Below are 19,323 nucleotides of genomic sequence, written 5' to 3'. Positions count from 1 at the left end.
TATTTTGAATGCCATGTTGTATTTTACTTTGAACTGTAGAATTATTAAAATAAATTGATTTGCTTGGAAACGTTTTTGTCTCTTTTCTTCATTCAAAGAAGTTGGTAATTGAGGACTAAACCAACAATTCAGTTTTGGTTTTATTGCATTTAAATTACTTCTCAATGTGACCATAATGTCTTTAGTGACTTCTTATTAGAGGTATTCAACAAATTAGCAGCAAGGGAAACTATGGGCTGCAAGACCACATCATATAACATGGACCAGGTTTAGCTATATTTGTCGTCTAATCTTCTGTGAAGGAATATTTCTCCATATATCTATTATCCTTGAAAAAATAAGCTTCTTTGCAAAATTGAGAAATCTCAAGGTTAAAGCAAAGAGAAGCCGAGACAAAACAGTGTATGTGATATATATATATATATATATAAAGTAAGTTATAAACTTCACTGTGGTTTCATAGAAAAAATTGTGCAGTTGATGGAAGTTGATCCGGCCAGTTTGCAGTGTTGGTGATGCATTGTGCCTCTGCTGCAGTGTGTGCCTCACACTGTATTGATTTTGTTTAGATTTTAATTCCGTAGGTACATGTACTATAATCTTGAGCTCATTATTGCTGTAATTTTTTTTAATGACAGTACACACATATATATATATATATATATATATATATATATATATATATATATATATATATATATATATATATATACAGTAAAACATGCATATACCAAAGTGCCTGGGATGGATGATTTTGCTTTGTAATAAACATAATTTGTTATATCTGTTAAATTCACAATGTATTGTAAAGCCACAGGGAATGAAAATCACTTTGTTGTAAGCATCAATTCATTATAAGCATGTTTACTATAAGCATGTTTTACTGTATGGATTATACTTATAGAACTCTCATATCAGATTTCATGGAACAAACAAGTTATTAACCTGACTTTATTTCTCATTTTTTAATGTTTAGTTGCAGATTAAATAAAAATCTAGATTTCTGGGATTCCACATTTCTTGAAAAACACATGAACTTTATTTCATATGATTTAAACAACAAGAAGTCTCTGACAAGACTGCAGCTCTACTGGTTTGTACTTATAGCAAAGGAAGAGAAAAGTAACACTTGAACTTGAAACTTCACAACAGCAATAAATAGAATAATGAACCTTGGTTTAATCTCTGTTTGTGGAAAGATTTATTGCAATCCGATTAAAACTGTAGGAGGAGTAGCATTTTGAATGTATTTCACAGAAATATCTATTTTAGTAATCTTGGCAACATCGTTCATCAAAATCAAAAACCAATAGACAGAACTGTGTATCTTAGTGTAGTCTACTTGTGTGCTAAGTTATTATATTGAAATCAGACTAAAACTGTGGGAGGAGTAGCGTTTTGAATGTATTTCACAGAAATATAATATCTATTTTTAGTAACCATGGCAACACCATTCATCAAAATCAAAATCTGATTAAGAGAATTAGGTATCTTAATGTAGTATACTTGTGTGCCAAGTTTCATTGCAATCAGACCAAACTGTAGGAGTAGTAACATTTTGAAAAATTGTTTACCGACAGTCAGATGGGCGGACAGCTAGACAGACGGACGGACAATCTTACTATCACATAAGCTCTTCTGGTCTCTGACCAGTAAAGCTAATAAAAACTTAGCTAACTTGTCACTTTCAGTGTTAGTTTTTAGTAAATTTATAAAGTCTATAGTCATTTGATGATGTGAAAGAGAGTCAAAACATACTTTGAGGTGTAATATATATGTATTTTGAGATGACCCCTCATTTTTCTAATGAACATGTTATTATAAACGGTGACTACTGAATCACATATCAGTGTGAATTGTTTTATATATTATCTAATTATATTTTACCCGTATGTAATTTGAAATATTATTGAATTGTCAGCTTTGTTTATTCTTGATTGTTACCGTTGTAAACTTTTAACAGAGGAAAGTCGGATTGACACATGTTATATAGACATAGAGATTTTACGAATTTACAGCTGTATTTAAAGGATCTAATCAGAGCACTTGTATTATAATGTCTTCTAAAGACTGATCTCGATGTAAATTATTAAATATTTTTCTTACTTACGGTAAAATTGCCGTATTTTTCTCTGTACAATCTGTACCATACTTGTGTTCTATTTTTGTGTATTTTGGTTTAGGTTGACCTCTACTTCCGGGTCAATTCCCATATTTATACTTTTAACCTCATTAATATTCATTCGATGTCAATTTCAAAGAACACCGACTTTTACTGTGAAACAAGTATGTAATTATTGTTTATGTGTGAAATATTATGTAAAAAGGTATTAATTGTAGAATTATTTGCAATATTAATTGTATTTTTATCTAGAGAACTATTTTTCGTATAGAGATTCCGTAGAATTCCGTATGCGTTATACGAATTCGTATGGAAACGGAGTGTGATTTGTCCTTACGGAATATAAATAAGGAAATTCCGTAAGTCCGAAGTTAGTCTGCTTCTTGGCATTTTTGTAGACGTAGGGTTTATTTTGGCTGTCACTTTAATTTAAACGTCTGAGGTAAAACTCTTTGAGTTTTTAATTGGTAATTAGAATTTGAAATTAATTAACAAATCTATTTATTTATTTTTGGCAATTTGTTGGTTCTTACTCAGAAATTTTGGTTTTAGTCACATATCTTGATTATTTCAGGATCCGACTTTACCAATTTTTCTTTTAAATAATTTATTGAGAAATTATCTAATTAATAAATTAATTCTTCAGGAGATCACATATCTTGATTATTTCAAGATCAGATTTCTTGAGTGAATATTTCTAAAACTTTGCTAGACAAATCACATCTACCGTTCTGACAATTTATCGAAATAGTAGCTTAATTAATAGTATAGTCGCATATCTGGATTATTTCTGGATCTGACTTGTTTTATTGGGGTGGTTAAGAAAAGCTTGGAAATTCTAAAAATTATATTAATTATTTTTGCTTGGTTGTAGATATATATATATATTTTTTTATACCTTCTTGTTGAGACTTACGGGTATTATCTATAATAAAATTTTGTATTTGGAAGCAGACTCAATAAATTCATGAAACTTAAATTTTGAGTTAGTGTTGTTGACTCAGTGTTTAAAAGGGGAGTTAACTCCTGTCTTCTAGAACCACTATCTCGTTACAGAGGAATTCCAGAATTTTTTAAAAATGTAAAATCAGGAAAAATTTGAAGTTACTTGGATTAAAAAATTCATATTGATCATTTTATCATGGAATGTTTTTGTATGAAAGTATAGAAAGGAATCTCTCAGTTTTTCCAGAAATGAACCGAATGCAAAACATAAATGTATTTTGTCAACACTGTATGACTCTGCAATAAAAACTGAAGACACAAAAATGAAAACATTTCAGAAGTTTTTACTTACCTGGTAAATTCGTGGAATGGGTGTAGGTGTTGGGGTGTTCAAGGGAGCGATGTATTTTTCATGAATATTTCTTCGTATGACATAACCAATGATAAGACCGACAAAGAAACAAACAACGAGAAGTAGAACTTTGAGGACATTTCCTTTCCTTCCGGAGAAGAACTCCACAAGGCCCGGTGAGGCTGGGTTGTCTAGGTGACGGTATTGAATGTCCACATTGTCAGACTCGGCATCCCATCTGGACACCTGTCTACCTGCTACATACTTCCCCTTTATTGGCATTCTGAAATATAACAAGTTAAAGTCACCAAAGCAATGCAAGTATTTGATAATTTCTGGCTGCATAAGTACCCAATCAAATTGCATGTAAAAATTATATTGAAGACAATCCCTGTACTCAATCATATACTATAGATTCGGGAAATTAACATGAGGATTTTAACTTCACTATGTTCACAATTTTATTACTTTTTCGCAAAATTAAACCCATAGTGAATAACGTAATCAGATCACACAAAGTATCTCAGTCACAAGCCACACACCTTTAGTGTGAATTTAAATCCTGATTGGTACCCTGGTAAAAAATCGTGAAATTTTAGCACTATGAAATTAAAATGACTTACAGTATTTGTGTGATGCAAACATTTGTGCTGTATGATATAAATTATAAGCATTGTACATTTTTTCTGGTCCATCAACCACTTAATCTTTGGTCAATTATCTCAGGCAGCAGCTACATGCATATATATTCAACATTTTAAACAGAACTACTGTAATAATTAATATATGTACAGAAGTGTACAGTTGAACTTTGGTATCTGGGACACTAATTGATATGTAAAGTATAGAACTTGTTGAAATGTGTCTTCAGTCCAGATATCAGTCTCCACTTTGATATCTCAAACCTCGAATATATTAATTTTTTTTTTGTCTGTTCCAATAAGCATGAGATAATGAGGTTTGCTATGAATACATTTTATAAATTATCATTGAAGTTACACATACCAATTAAGTGAACGTTTTCCCAATCAAACATAAATATGTCTCTATCACCTACATACTGTAAATTGTATTAACTTTCACACTTCTTGTCCACTAATTTAAGTTTATGCTAATACTGTAACATACCTTTTTTCACAAGGTCATAATTCTGTGGAATCACAATTTTTGTTCAATCTGTGAGTAGCAAATTATGCAGATTCTTAGATTGCCACTATATGCCTTAAATGTACTTTAGTACATTTCTGCAGAAAATTTGTGACCCCATACACAGTGTTAATTAATGCCATGTGGAAAGTAGTAACTTCTATAGTATAACATGTATAATACAAGTCATTAAAAATTTATGATTGCTGATCAGCTGAAGAGGAAGATGGCACTCAATTTTGAGTGCACTAATTTATTTTTGTTTACAGTAATTTTATATAAAAATACAAATATGTACCTAAAAATAGATTTAACTTTATCATAGCATTTAAAAAAACATATAAATATAATTTTTTTTACTATAATATTTAGAATGCAAAAAGAAATATGAAAGAGCAACCACATCAGAACTCACCTGTCCGAAAACACCGACACCAACTCTGTTGTCATTATGATTTATCCGAGAGGAACAAAGTTAATTATCTCCCCTTATTAGATCACAACCTCATATAGATCATCTAGGATTTAATTGATTGAGCCGGACAGCTCTGCTCTCTTTCATACATCTTTGTGGTAGCAACAAAAGTCAGACATTGGGAAGGATGAGCCTACCTTAAAGCTCTGCCTCCTGCGAGCTTTCCCAATAATCTATGATTCTTGTTGTACGGGGATCTGTGTACGGTGACATGTAATGCCAACAAAAACAATGCACTAGTGTAACAATCATTTTTTCTTTTTTATGTAAATATTCATGAGCTTTAATAGGATACTTCCAGAAATGGGATTTTGCTCTCATGGGGGGATTTATTGGCACTGTCTATCATATCAGCACACACCATAATAAGAGAAAACAAAGCCTATAGGCTTGATTCTGTAGTCTGGAATCCCTGACAATATTTGACCAGAGAATGAGTTAAAACCAATTTAGTGGAACAAAACTGGAAGCAATCTTAGATTGCTAATTTCAATTAAAATACTTCAGGCTGAAAATCAATGTGTTCAAAGCTGAGACAACAACATTACCTTAACTTCCTGAAAATGACAGACAATTTCATTGCAGATTGTTATATAACAACTTAAGATGTTCAGTACTTTTACCTTGTTTATTTTGTAGATTATTCTGATTTAAAAAAAAATTTTTAACATAACAAATATTCATTGTTTCAGAATGCCTTCATAAAAATACCAAAATCCATTCAATTCATATAGTCAGAAAAATTCACCAAACTCTCTTAAAAAGAAAATTAATGTTCTTCACTTAAAACTAGAAGGCTTGCCATTGATTGAGTGAAGGAAGATGCTTTCACCTATCCAACATTATAAATCCAACAAATTCAGAGAGAAACAACATGTGTTTGTGAAACACTGATGCTTCAATATGGCAGCTCATGGCAAAGATTAAAGTTTCTCAAATGAAAGTCAAACTCCAAGGTCTAGGTCAAGAGATCAAAATTGTTGGTACCCAAAGAAAGGTCTTGTCACAAAAAATACATGTGAAATATGAAAGCCCTACCACAACTGTTCAATAGTTAAAAGGTTAAAGTTTTTCAAAAGTAGGTCAAAATCCAAGATCAAAACTGTTGGTACCCTAGGGAAGGTCTTGTCACTAAAAATACACATGAGAAATATGAAAGCCATTGCACCAACTGTACAAAAGATATGGTCATTGGGTTGAAGTTTTTGAAAATTAGGTCAAACTCCAAAGTCAAGGTCAAATAGTCAAAATTATTGGTAACCAAGGTAAGTACCTGTCACAAGAAATACATATGTGAAATATGAAAGCCCTAGCACCAACTATTCAAAAGTTATGGCCAAGTTTTTCAAAAATAGGTCAAACTTGAAGGTTAAGGTCAAGGGGTCAAAATTGTTGGTACCCAAAGAATGGTCTTGTCACAAGGAATACACCTGTGAAGTATGAAAGTCCTAGCACTAGCAATTCAAAAATTATCGCCAAGATTAAAGTTTTTCAGAAGTACCTGTAGCTAAAACTCAAAGATCAAGGTCAAAGGGTCAAAATTGTTTGTACCCAAGAGGTCTTGTAACAAAGAATACAAATATGTTGTATGAAAGCCCTAGGACCAACTGTTCCAAAGTTATGGTAAAGGTTAAAGTTTGGTAAAATTTTGTGCAAAAGTAGGTCAAACTCCAAGGTCAAAACTATTGGTACCAAAGAAAAGGTCTTGTCACAAGAAATACAGATAGAAATATGAAAGCCATAGCTTGATTCAATCAAAATATACGGGTAAGGTTAAAGTTTTTGTGGACCAACAGACAAACGTACAGACAGAGCAAAAAATATATGCCCTAAAATTTTTGATTATGGGGGAATAAAATTGGAATATATAAGAAACAACTATTATAATTATGAAAAATAATTTTTTCTGGTTTCAAAGATGGGTTGGTGGGTGGTGGTGGTGGTAAGGGGGTGGGGTGGGGGGTTAAGGGAACAAACAATCAATAAACAGAATCTTATATCCTTGATAGAGGGGGGTGAAGCCAAACTTTGAAATTTATAAAATGACACCAATTAATGTCTGATCAAGAATCTAAAAGTTACAGTTGGAACACATTTCAACATTTCATTGAACAGTGACCTGGGTCTTTAAATTATGACCCCAAGTCAAGATCTTTGAATTGGTTCCAATCAAAGGTTTCAAAGTTATGACCAGGATTTGAGATGGTATGACATCATAAGACTAATTACCATGTAAACAAGAGGCCCATGGTCCACATCGCTCACCTGAGTAACTTTGGCCATGCTGTTCTTTACCAGATTCCCCCATATGTAATACATATAGTGGCCCCACCCTACCCCCAGGGGTCATGATTTTTACAATTTAAAGTCTACACTATCCCAGGATGCTTCCACATAAGTTTCAGTTTTTCTGGCTCAGTTGTTCTTGAGAAGAAGATTTTTAAAGATTTTTCTTACATATTTCAATGTAAAACTTGGATTCCCTATTGTGGCCCCGCCCTACCTCCGGGGGTCATGATTTTTATAATTTAGCATCTACACTACCCCAGGATGCTTCCACATAAGTTTCAGTTTTTCTGGCCCAGTTGTTCTTGAGAAGAAGATTTTTAAAGATTTTTCTTACATATTTCAATGTAAAACTTGGATTCCCTATTGTGGCCCCGCCCTACCCCCGGGGGTCATGATTTGAACAATTTAGAATCTACACTATCCTAGGATGCTTCCACATAAGTTTCAGTTTTTCTGGCCCAGTTGTTCTTGAGAAGAAGATTTTTAAAGATTTTTCCTATTCATTTCAATGTAAAAAGTGGATTCCCTATTGTGGCCCCACCCTACCCCCAGGGGTCATGATTTGAACAATTTAAAATCTACACTACCCCAGGATGCTTCCACATAAGTTTCAACTTTTCTTGCCCAGTGGTTCTTGAGAAGAAGATTTTTAAAGATTTTTCCTATATATTTCAATGTAAAACTTGGATTCCCTATTGTGGCCCCGCCCTACCCCCGGGGATCATGATTTTTACAATTTAAAATCTACACTATCCCAGGATGCTTCCACAAAACTTTCAGCTTTTTAGGCCCAGTGGTTCTTGAGAAGAAGATTTTTTAATGACCCCACCCTATTTTTGTTTTTTCTTGATTATCTCCCCTTGTAAGGGTACTTGGCCCTTTATTTTAATAATTTAATCTCCCCTTTACCCAAGGATACTTTGTACCAAGTTTGGTTAAAATTGGCCCAGTGGTTCTTGAGAAGAAGTTGAAAATGTGAAAAGTTTACAGACGGACAGACGTCCGGACAGACGGACGGATGACGGACAATGGGTGATCAGAAAAGCTCACTTGAGCTTTCAGCTTAGGTGAGCTAAAAACAATACTGGAACAAGTCTCTACCCCACTGGGGTGAGGGTGGGGATAATGTAGTGACAAGTGACAATTTTACTATGGTAACCATCACATTACTTGTGTTGGTCAATCTGTCAGCAAAATTATTAGGAGGACCATGGTTTACGTGCATTTAATAGCTGTAAGAAATCTCTGCAATCCCAAGTTTCTAATTTCCTGTTACCATTACTTCATCACTGGTGGTTTGATCTAGCAATAAAATGTGCTGTTTTGGATGAAGAGTGGTCTTAATTCATTGAATCTCCTTCAGTGTGAATAATGCATGTTGCATTATTATGTAAATTGGTCATACAAACATCATTAATTCCACTGGGATAATACACAATCAATAAACTCATAGTAACATAAAGCCGCATTGCAAAACCTTCAAAGATGTGTGAAAAGCTCAGTTGCTTATGAAATAAGACATTTAGTTGGTGAGCACATAAATCACTCTTTTTATGGCCTACCTCTCTGCCTCAGCAACACCTATATAACATCAATTTCTGCATGTAGAGCAATGGGTGATTGTACTTTCACCAGTGAATCCACTTTCTGCAGAAAAATAACCATTCCTACAGATATGCTAAATCAACAGTCCAGATTGACACTTAATGTACTTGTACAAAAATACAATTATTGGATATTAGAACATATGTTATGACAATGAAATTCACCACAAATAAGCTTGAATTTCTGTTATTCTGTTATTCTAAAATTGGTATAGTTTAAACACTCAAAGGCACCAGAGGAAGACTGAGCAGACCATACATTTACACCAGAAACCAAAACTGAACAGAACCTGAATTGCACTTCAGTAAAACACTATTATAGTAAATCTCAAAGAACAGCCAAAGTCACTTTGCAATATCTGTCATTTGTAACATAAAATTGATTTTTCATTATTTTATATTACTTGGTGACAAAATGAGACTTCATTTTATGTAAGATTTCATGTCAAAACATATTGCATTAAACACCTCTCAAGCAGAATATTGCAACAATAAAACCAGAGGTCTCTGATGCGACTGTAACTCTACTTGTTTTTCTTATAACAAAGGTGTATTGTATTTCATCATGGAACAATGGGAGTACCAATAAGCAAATTACATGACATTTAGTTTAGTCTCTTTGTGTGGTAAGTTTTACTGAAATGGCACCAAACTGTTGAAGGAAAATTGCCTTTTGCAACAATATTTGTCTAAATGTGAAACCAATGTATGGAATTATACATAACTTTGTGTAGTTTATTTGTGTACCATTTTTTAAAAAATCATACCAGTACTGTACGAGAGGTAGCATTTAAAAAAGAATTACACAGAAATTTCTATTTTTAATAACCATGGCAACATAGTCTGTATAGATATCAAAAATAGATATACAGAATTATGTATCTCAGTGTGGTCAGTCTAATTGTGTGCAATGTACTAGTTTTATTGAAATAAAAACTAAACTGTAGGAAGAATAATGTTTTGAAAGAATTTCACAAAAATTTCTATTTTTAGTGGCAATATCATTCCTGGAAATCAAAAGCCAAACTAGAACTGTCCAAAATGGACAAATACCCCCTGCTGGGTTTTTCAGAAAAGGTACCAAGTCACTAAAAATATTTTTTGGATCTGGAGGTCTTACATTTAAATTGCCAGTCAAAATATAATTGAAATCTAATTAATTTAATTTTAACGAATGATGAGCTAAGCTAGTACAGCCTAATATAACATTAAAATACAAATCATTACCGGTATATTGTTTTTATTAGATTGTAAAACTTGATGCATTGCAACCATCTGTCATATTTGTGAGATATAATGCTCTGCAATTTGTGTGTTGAGAATAAAAAAAAAATTAAATAAAAATATCATATTATACAATATCAAATTAGTCTTGATAACTTTATGCCAAATTCATTTTGAAAATAAAGGCTGACCATCAACATGATCAAGTTACATATGCTATAAATTGCCAGAAATTGAAAGGCCAGCTCTTCTGCCCAATTCTCAAAGGATAAAGATAGCACCTGCTTGATCAGAGATGCTCTAACAGAAATGATTATGAGTGTACAAATTTTCAGACAAATCTATGCATCTATGCAGTAGTCTCCATGAAAATGTCCAGATTTTTCACGTTTACAGACAGGTGAACATGCTGATTCCAATACCCCCCCCCCCCAAACTTTGTTTGCGGGGGGTATAAATATAGAATTATTTATCTTAGTGTAGTCTACTTGTATATGTACCAAGTTTTGTTGAAATCTACTCAAAACTATAGGAGGAGTAGCATTCTGAAAGACTTACAGAAATCTCTATTTTTTGAGTACAAGTAACCATGGGAACACTGCTTGCAGAAATCAAAATGTTATATACAAAATCAACATATCTTAAGTCATTTGTACCAAATTTTATTGAAATTAGACTTAAAGTGTAAGAAGAGTAAAGTTTTCAAAAATTATTTGTTCACAGAGACAAAAAGCTAAACAGATGAACAGATGGAAGGATGATGGACACCTTACCATCACATAAGCTCTCGGTCTTTGACTAGATTATGGAATTTTAGCCCCGACTTAACCCCAAGATTCACTCGAAAGCATCATCATCGGACTCCATGAAATACTTAATTGACAATACTTGAATCCATATAACTTAGGAATGTTTTCATTAAAGGAATGTTTTTAAGTTTTGTGTGAGTTATTGGTGTGTAAATCACACAGACTTGTCACGTAGGCATATTTCATGAAGCGCGCTAGCGCTTCATGAAAAATATGCCTATGTACAAGTCTGTGTGATTTACACACCAATAATTCACACTAAACTTAAAAACACTCCTTATATTTACATTTTACATGCTTAAATGCACCAAAAATATACTCAGTGTTTGAATTTCTTGCTGTCCTATATCGTCATATTTTTATTAACGTCTCTGTAGCCTCATTGTGACGTCACTTTAGCTCGAGTTTCGTCCTATATATTTCTACGCATGAGTTTACACAAAAATGACTTTCAAATCAATTTCACAATTGGCTTAGTAGAAAAACACAGCAAATGTAAATATATCATTATGATTAGTGGGGCCCTGCTTTCCTTTCTTTTAAATCTAATAAAATATTAATAAATAAACATGTCATTAATATAAAAAAGAAATATTTATAGATAATTGTATTTTAAAACATATTACAAATGTGCTATGACCTCGACTCAACATCGCTGGAGCAAGATCAAGATCTTTGGCCAAAAAAGCACAGAATATGATTCATCTCAGGTCCATGTCTTCAATGGATGCAGCAATTTAAAAAATATTGCAGTGGGGGTATCATTTTGTGAGTCTGCATGCTCACAGTACCTTCCGTTGTTCTTCAATCTAACTCTTGATAAGTTAGCACCTCTTACAATGACCTTTCCTAGGATATGTGCCAAAATATACTAATGTTAACAAAAATACATTGAACTAAATTGATAAAAATTACAATTTTCTAAGATTTATTGCTGTTAAGTAACAGCAACAAATAAAAACAATCTAAAAGGCATTAATTCATTGATACCTGTTTGTCAGAATTCTGTTTATAGTAAAGTAATGGAATTCTAAAGTGCTTAAAAAGCTAAATGTAGAACAATGTTAAGTGAACATCTCTGAAACCATCAAGAAAACGGAAATTTAGCATTTCTTCAGTAATCAAAAGGCCATCACATTAGAATCAAAATGGCGTTCAAATGGGCAAGTAAACAGGGGAAAGACAATAGGTACAATGGGACTAAGGGGGAAAGACAATAGGTACAATGGGACTAAGGCATCGACTGGTGAAATATTTATCAATCCTTGTACACACCATTTATTATCTGAGAAATGAATCCCCAATTAAAATCAATGCACAGGTAATGAAAGATGAATCATTTGGGAGAAAATGAGAATTATATGGTGCCTCGGATACTGGAGAATGTTCTGACCCTCTCTCATTGATAATGTTTTCATGTCGTCACTTTTGAAGTCGGAGTCATCCAATTTCAAACAGCGATAAAATTAATGACAATGATGTTTGATTAATGTTTGCGATACCCACAAACACATTCTTTAATCAAATCAAGTGCAAAAAAAAGGGGTTATGTTCCTTAACTAAATGGACACCTATTATTGCTGCACAATATGCAATATATAAATGTGCACTTTACATGACGATCCATTCATGTGTACTGATTGACTGTAGTAATTCTCTTTGCCTTGAATGTGACAAAATTGCTCAAATTTACAAATTACCCTAAAAATAAAAAAATTTTGAATGCTACTCTTGAAGGATTTAAATTACACAAATTTCCAGCTACAGAAAAAATTATTCTTTTTATAAGGATCATAGTAAAGATAATAGTGGCTTTTGAAAACTTTAAAAATTATTCTGAAGAAGAATGAACAATCAAGTAATGGATTTCACTTTTTGTCAAGTTATACATCATACAAAATAATATGGGAAAAAAGTAATTTTTGTTCTTTGAGAAAAAAGAAAGAAAAACAATCAATGCAGACTTATTAAAAACCATAACACACATTTTGACTAATATTTCTGCTTTGCAACTTTGCAACCTTTTGAATTATTTTAAAAGAGATTAAACCAAAAATTTTTATCTTAAGGAGAGATAACTCATAATGATAACTGACAAACTCTTTTTCAAAATTGAAAATAACATCTAAATCTATGTTTACATGAGTATAAAATTATTATGTTTAGCCATATAAAGTTTCATTTTTCATTCAAAGTTTCTCAAAAATGTCTGGTTAAAAGAAATTGTATTGATTTATAAGGTGATAGCAAATAGGAAGAAATTTTGAACACCATAGAAAGTCTACAATTTCTTAATTTTTCAAAAACTGATTAACATGCATCGTTTTCAACTAAAATAAGTCCAAAAATACGAGTATATATACAAATATATGCAACCAAATTTTTTGTTTGTATCGATGTGAATTTTTACCTGTCCTGACTGGAGTAACTGATTCCATACACCTGACTCCTTCCTCTCAGAATCAACACAGAACTCATGCTATCACATCCCAACAGAGTTCTGAGGTCTTGTCACTATACTTAGAAAACAATTTCCATTCTTTATATCCCCACGAAATAATAAATCAGTAGGGCCTTTAGTCACATTTAAAAAGAGGTTCTGAGAGATGATCAATATATAATCCTGAGTCCTTGTTAACAGAAACTGATAATTCATAAAAACTACAAGTCTACATTTCGTATTATCTGGAACATGCAGCAAATAAAGATGATATGTTTCTTTTTCTATAAGACAGGAAGAGAATTAAAAATGATGCTTTTGCCTTGCATCCAGACATCAACTAAAGATGTTGTAGTGGAAATGATATTCCCTTCTGGGGCACACTCCAAATATGGTTTATTTCAAATGCTACATTAGACATATGCATATACAGTCAAACCTCGTTATCTCAGAGTCAATGGGACCAAGAAAAAACTTTGAGATATCCGAGAGTTTGAGATATTGAGGGTAAAATACTTAAAGAAAAAGGGTTTGGGACTTTCAAATCACTTCGACATATCTATGGTAGTCGAGATATCCGTTTTCGAGATATCGAAGTTCAGCTGTACATAATAAATACAGCTTGCTATGTACATCACTAATGCAATGTGCAGGACATGAGCTAAATATCATTTTTGTCCAACGCTTAATTTAAGTCACTGAATCTTGAAATGTAGGTCAGATATAGCAACAGACATGCATATATGTATCACATAAAACATTGAAAGATGCACCATGTGAACAGGTCTGCTTTATATAGCCTTTGTGATAAGCTAGAAATTTTAAAGTTTTTTAGTCTTAGCTTTTCATTTTATTCTGTTAGACTAACTTTTTGTCAAATACTTTTATGGTTCATCACCCAGCCCATATGTTCACCTCAGGTCAAGAATGTTCACCTCAGGTCAAGATCAAATTTATCCTTAATTTTTTTTTCTTTCTGGTTAAAAAGATTTTAGGATTTTTTTTAAATACATATTTAAGGCTTAACTTTCATTATTTATGGATTTTAATTGTTTGGATTATATTTCAGGTCGAGTGCAACTGCCTGTCAGACTCACCTGGGTCAATGTCAAGTTTAAGTTTCTCACTTCTCAAGCAAATCAGCTTTCTGATGCCTGCAAAAGTGGTTTTCATATTTGTAATAGAGCTTCCTTGCTGAAGGACTTGACAACTCTGTTAACATTAACAACTCTTGTTTATTAATTATAATTTCACCTCTTATGTTGTGTTTAAATATTACCCCCACTCCCATTCTTTGGTACATTCTTATTTATAACAAGATATGTTTTAAAAACATATTTGCTCCCTGCATGGAAATATCAACAAGAGGCCCATGGGCCACATCACTCACCTGAGCTCATTGGCTAGGAAGAAGCAGAAATCAGTTCAGTTTTGAATGGGGGAGGGGGGGGGGGGACAAACTTTAATTTACACTACCTCAGGATGCTTCCATATCAATATTACTAATCATGGCTTTGCTGTTCTTAACAGAAGAATTTTATGATTTTTTCCCTATGTTTTCCACAGTCATGGTAGCTCATTCTGCAGAGCTCTCGCTCCATGATCAGAAGGTCCTGGGTTCGAGTCCCTGAGCTGTGAATGACCTAAGTTGATAAAAAATTGGTAGCAACTATTCCTTCGCCAAGCCCTCAGCACTTCGAAGTGAAAGTTGCGGGTCCTTTGGATGAGACCTTAATAACCAAGGCCCTATGTCATGGCAGGCGTAGGCATGATAAAGATCCCTCACTGCTCAATGGCCCTGAGTGCCGAGTAAAGGCCTTTCACTGGAATATGGTGAAGTCTCTTTATGAGTGAAAAATTCTTGAACGGGAAGTAAAACAAAGTACAATCAATCAGTCCTATGTTTTCCTATGTAAAACTCTGATCTCTCATTGTGGCCCCACCCTCCCCACCCTTAATTTGTACACTACCTGAGCATGCTTCTATAATAATATGACTAATCATGGCTTTGCTGTTCTTGAGCAGAAGATTTTTTAAAGATGATTCCTATATTTTTTTCTTATGCAAAACTTAACTGACCCTCTGTTGTGCCCCCATGATTTGAACAAACATGATTCTACAATATATAAGGTTGCTTCTGTATTAAAATATGACTAATAATGGCTTAGTTGTTCTTGAGAAGAAGATTTTAAAGATATTTCCTATGTAAAAGCATTTCACAGTAGAAAAAGATTTACCAAGAGAAAGTTTCAAAAATGTAATTACTAAGATAAAGCAGTAATTAATTAACAAAGATTGCATTGAAGTCTATGGGGACAAGTGACTTTTTTTAAAAGATAAAAATTCAAATAATAAGAATATCAATAAATACTGTAATAAAGCCTGAGAAATAGAATGACAATTGAAAACATTTTTAGCCAGTCCTGAGATAAGTTTTTTAAAATTTTTTTTAATGATTAAAACAGAGGGAGATAACCCTTACTAAAATTCAAGGTCCTAAATTAGGACACATCCCAGCCTTACATGCTAATAGGAATAAATAGGAATTATGTCTAAATATACTGAGTATTAAACACCTACACATCTGTTATGTATTCAATTTCAATTTGCTATTAGGGATGGAATACCTAAATAACTTCTCTATTGCTGATTCAGCATCCAACTTCTTCTTTATTGCTGTTTCAGTATCCAACTTCTTCTGCTAGTTTCTGAATGCCTGACTTTCCCAAAGCTTGCCTTATATACCCTTTAGTTTGACTAGTAAATTTCAAGGGTTGTCAGGTCATTCCATTATTTGAGGTCTTCAAAGTGTTTACTCAATGCCTCTTAACCATTACACCTATATGAAACTATTTAAAACTTCAACTCCCTGTTGTGGCCATGCTCTACCCCCAGGGATCATGATTGGAACAAACTTGAATCTACACTACCTGAGGATACTTCTATTATAATATGACTAATCATGGTTTTGCTGTTCTAGAGAAGATTTTTTAAGACATTTCCTATATATTCCTATGTAAAACTTCGACCCCCTCTTGCGACCCTACCCTACCCCCTGGGGTCATGTTATGAACAAACTTGAATCTACAGTATGTAAGGAAGCTTTCACATAAGTTTCATCTTTTCTTGCTCAGTGGTTCTTGAGAAGAAGATTTTTAAAAGATGCCACCAAATTTTCACTAATTCTTAATTATCTCCCCTTGGAAGAGGGTACAGCACTTCCTGTGAACAAACTTAAATCCCCTTTACCCAAGGATGCTTTGTGGCAAGTTTGGTTGAAATTGGCCCAGTGGTTCTTGAGAAGAAGTTGAAAATGTGAAAAGTTTATGGACTACAGATGACAGACGGACTCTGGACACTCTTTGATCAGAAAAGCTCACTTGAGCCTTCTGCTCAGGTGAGCTAAAAAGGATCAACTCTCAGGGTTGTCCCTAAGACTCTGGGGCTGAGGAATTTCCCCGCCTATAATGACATAATAACCTGTTTACTCTGGTATTTCCCCTCATCCCCCTTATGAAAGGAACCCCAGACCCCCTTCTACTCTTTCAATGCCCCCTGCTATTTTGATTCTTAGGGACAACCCTGAACTCCAAATGTGGAGCTGTGAAATATTGGTCATCTACTTATCTACCATAGTCAGGGGCAAACACAATACATTTACTGTATAAATTTGATGTCTGTCAAGCAAAGGGTTCTCAAGATATGGAGCAGACAGTATCTTACTATGTCCAGAATAGTTGGACCCTGCCCTTTCACCACTTGATCTTGATATAACTAGGGGTCATGTACTTTTTAGAGGATACCAGTGTACCAAGTTTGAAGCAAAGGTTTCTCAACATATTGAACAGACAACCCTTGGTTTACTGACCAACATACAATCAGATGCAAACCAATATCCCCCCACCCCCTTTTTTTAAAAAGTAGTTATGAAAAGTAGATCTAATATGGACCTTTTCTCATTTTTTTTATCAAGTGCCCTAGATGTTTCCTGGGGCAAACATGCATGGTAAATCAACTTGGCATGCATGCCTCTCATAATTTGTTGTTCAAAGACACCCAAATGTACATTTGTAAAACAGGGGAAAAAAACATTACAATTGCATGATATGCCTCATTCCCTTTTTTTCTTTGAATGCACCCACTCTTCCAATTAATCTACTGATTTGTACATAAATTATCTGTCCACCATTAATTTCATTACCAACAGACATTTAAGTATTTACTGTTCTTTATAATTTGATTGTATCAAAATAACTCTGTGGAAATGACCTTTTAAGGGTAAAAGATCACTATTTGAAGTACAAAAACACGTATAATCCTAAACATAGGACTGAACAAACATCAAGCCTCATGTGAACTTTCTGACAATTTACTTGCGAATTTCTGACTTTTTCTGGTCAATTATGGATTAGAAATAACGACAGTTTACAGTCAAGTGACATCATTCTGTTTCCTAATGACTTCCATATTGCGTAACTGCCCGATTTTATAGCTTTGATTGAAATTGAAGTACATTTTATATGAATTTAGTCCAATTGAAATGGACAAGTTTATCATGTCAACAAAACAATATAATGATGCAGTGTCTGCCTCAATTGATTTAATTAACACTAATCTCATTTATTACTAATCTTGAATCAGTATGTTTTCAGTAATCAAAGATTCTTAATTTCCTGAGTTAACTGTGATTGTAACTGTACTTTTGTATAGGTGAGCAAAACAAAATTAAACAAACAAACAAACAAACGAAAACAATACAGATGAAATACAAACAAAAAACCATCAGGTAGAAAATGCTTTGGTAAAAAAAAAATAGTCTTGAAGCTACAGATGTCACACAAGTCTGCTGGGAAACACTGAAGTCCATCTGAAGAGAAAAATTTCTGGAATACAAAAGTTCTAACAAAATTGGCATACTACCCTGGCTGTGGTGGTTAAAGTTGGTACATGTATCAGGAAACACTGTAAACCAACTATTATTCACAACATCTTCCCGATTCATCAGTTTGAAATTCATCTGCAACTACTAATTTTTGCGACTGAGGAAACATTTAACAAAAACTTGCATGTAAATAATTGGTTCATGACAAAAATATTCGCGAACAAACGAAGGTCACAAAACTCACAGATATTTCTCGCACACGAATAAAAGTTGGTTTACAGTAATTGCATGCCCATAGCATGGTCAACACAGCATCAAAACACTGCTTTGACCATGATGCTTGAGTACACTGACCATGAGAGACACGGTCATGCATGACATGATGAAAATTTTACCTTTTTACAGATATATACACATAATAACATGGATGAACAAACACACACCAGACAAATTTTGTTCAGAAACCCCATTTGAATCGTATAAGCTCAGATAAGCTAAAAAGATTGACAGTTCTGTCAAATATTTTAACATTGAATGCAGAACAAGATCAAAATACATGTGAATTTTGTAATGGAGTTGGTGAGCACTTTGCAGACCAGTAGCTGTCTGTAGCAGCCTGCACCAGAAATATCTATTCATCAGTTAATCAAATTTGTGATTCAATTAGGACCTATCAAAAACTGCCAGTCAAAGCCATACAACACAATCCATTTAGATTCATGTCTTACTAAATGGAGAATGCCTTGTCTGAGCAACTTATTATGCAGGCAGAAAATGTTGTACTTGGAAAAAAGAAATCTTTGCCAGAATATGAATCACTTTGGATTTACAGGAAAATCACTGACGTCTCCATGCCAGCTTGAGGATTTATGGCAAAAAGATTCCATAAGAGAGGGCTGGTGTCAAACCTTTTAATACCTTAAAAAATTAGTTTTGAATCCTTTTTGGGCAATTAGTTTTCTCTCTATAGCACGTTCAGTAAAATAAAATCAATTCCTAAAATTTTTTTTGGAAGTTTCTTAAAAATGTAAATTA

General features: G+C 33.3%; 1 protein-coding gene across 2 annotated transcripts in view; it reads right to left on the bottom strand.

The window, feature by feature from the left end:
* LOC133206105 (putative N-acetylated-alpha-linked acidic dipeptidase) overlaps positions 1-19,323 on the bottom strand; it is a 45,176-nt gene that overhangs the window by 25,332 nt on the left and 521 nt on the right. The window contains exons 1-2 of one of the 2 annotated variants that reach the window (XM_061342033.1): positions 4,981-5,179; positions 3,420-3,702 (exon numbers count right to left, since the gene is read on the bottom strand). In XM_061342033.1, coding sequence (XP_061198017.1) covers positions 3,420-3,702; positions 4,981-5,015 — 318 coding nt within the window. In that variant the 5' untranslated portion in view covers positions 5,016-5,179. Of the gene's footprint in view, positions 1-3,419; positions 3,703-4,980; positions 5,180-19,323 lie in introns of those variants that run through there. The other variant, XM_061342035.1, reaches the window with a different exon arrangement.

Source organism: Saccostrea echinata, unplaced genomic scaffold (genome assembly GCF_033153115.1).
Source record: "Saccostrea echinata isolate AGI-Se365-2 ecotype Australia unplaced genomic scaffold, CSIRO_AGI_Sech_v1 ptg000054l, whole genome shotgun sequence".
Lineage (NCBI taxonomy): Eukaryota > Metazoa > Mollusca > Bivalvia > Ostreida > Ostreidae > Saccostrea > Saccostrea echinata.
The sequence above is the reverse complement of the archived record's forward strand: the minus strand, read 5'-3'. Positions and strand labels throughout refer to the sequence as shown.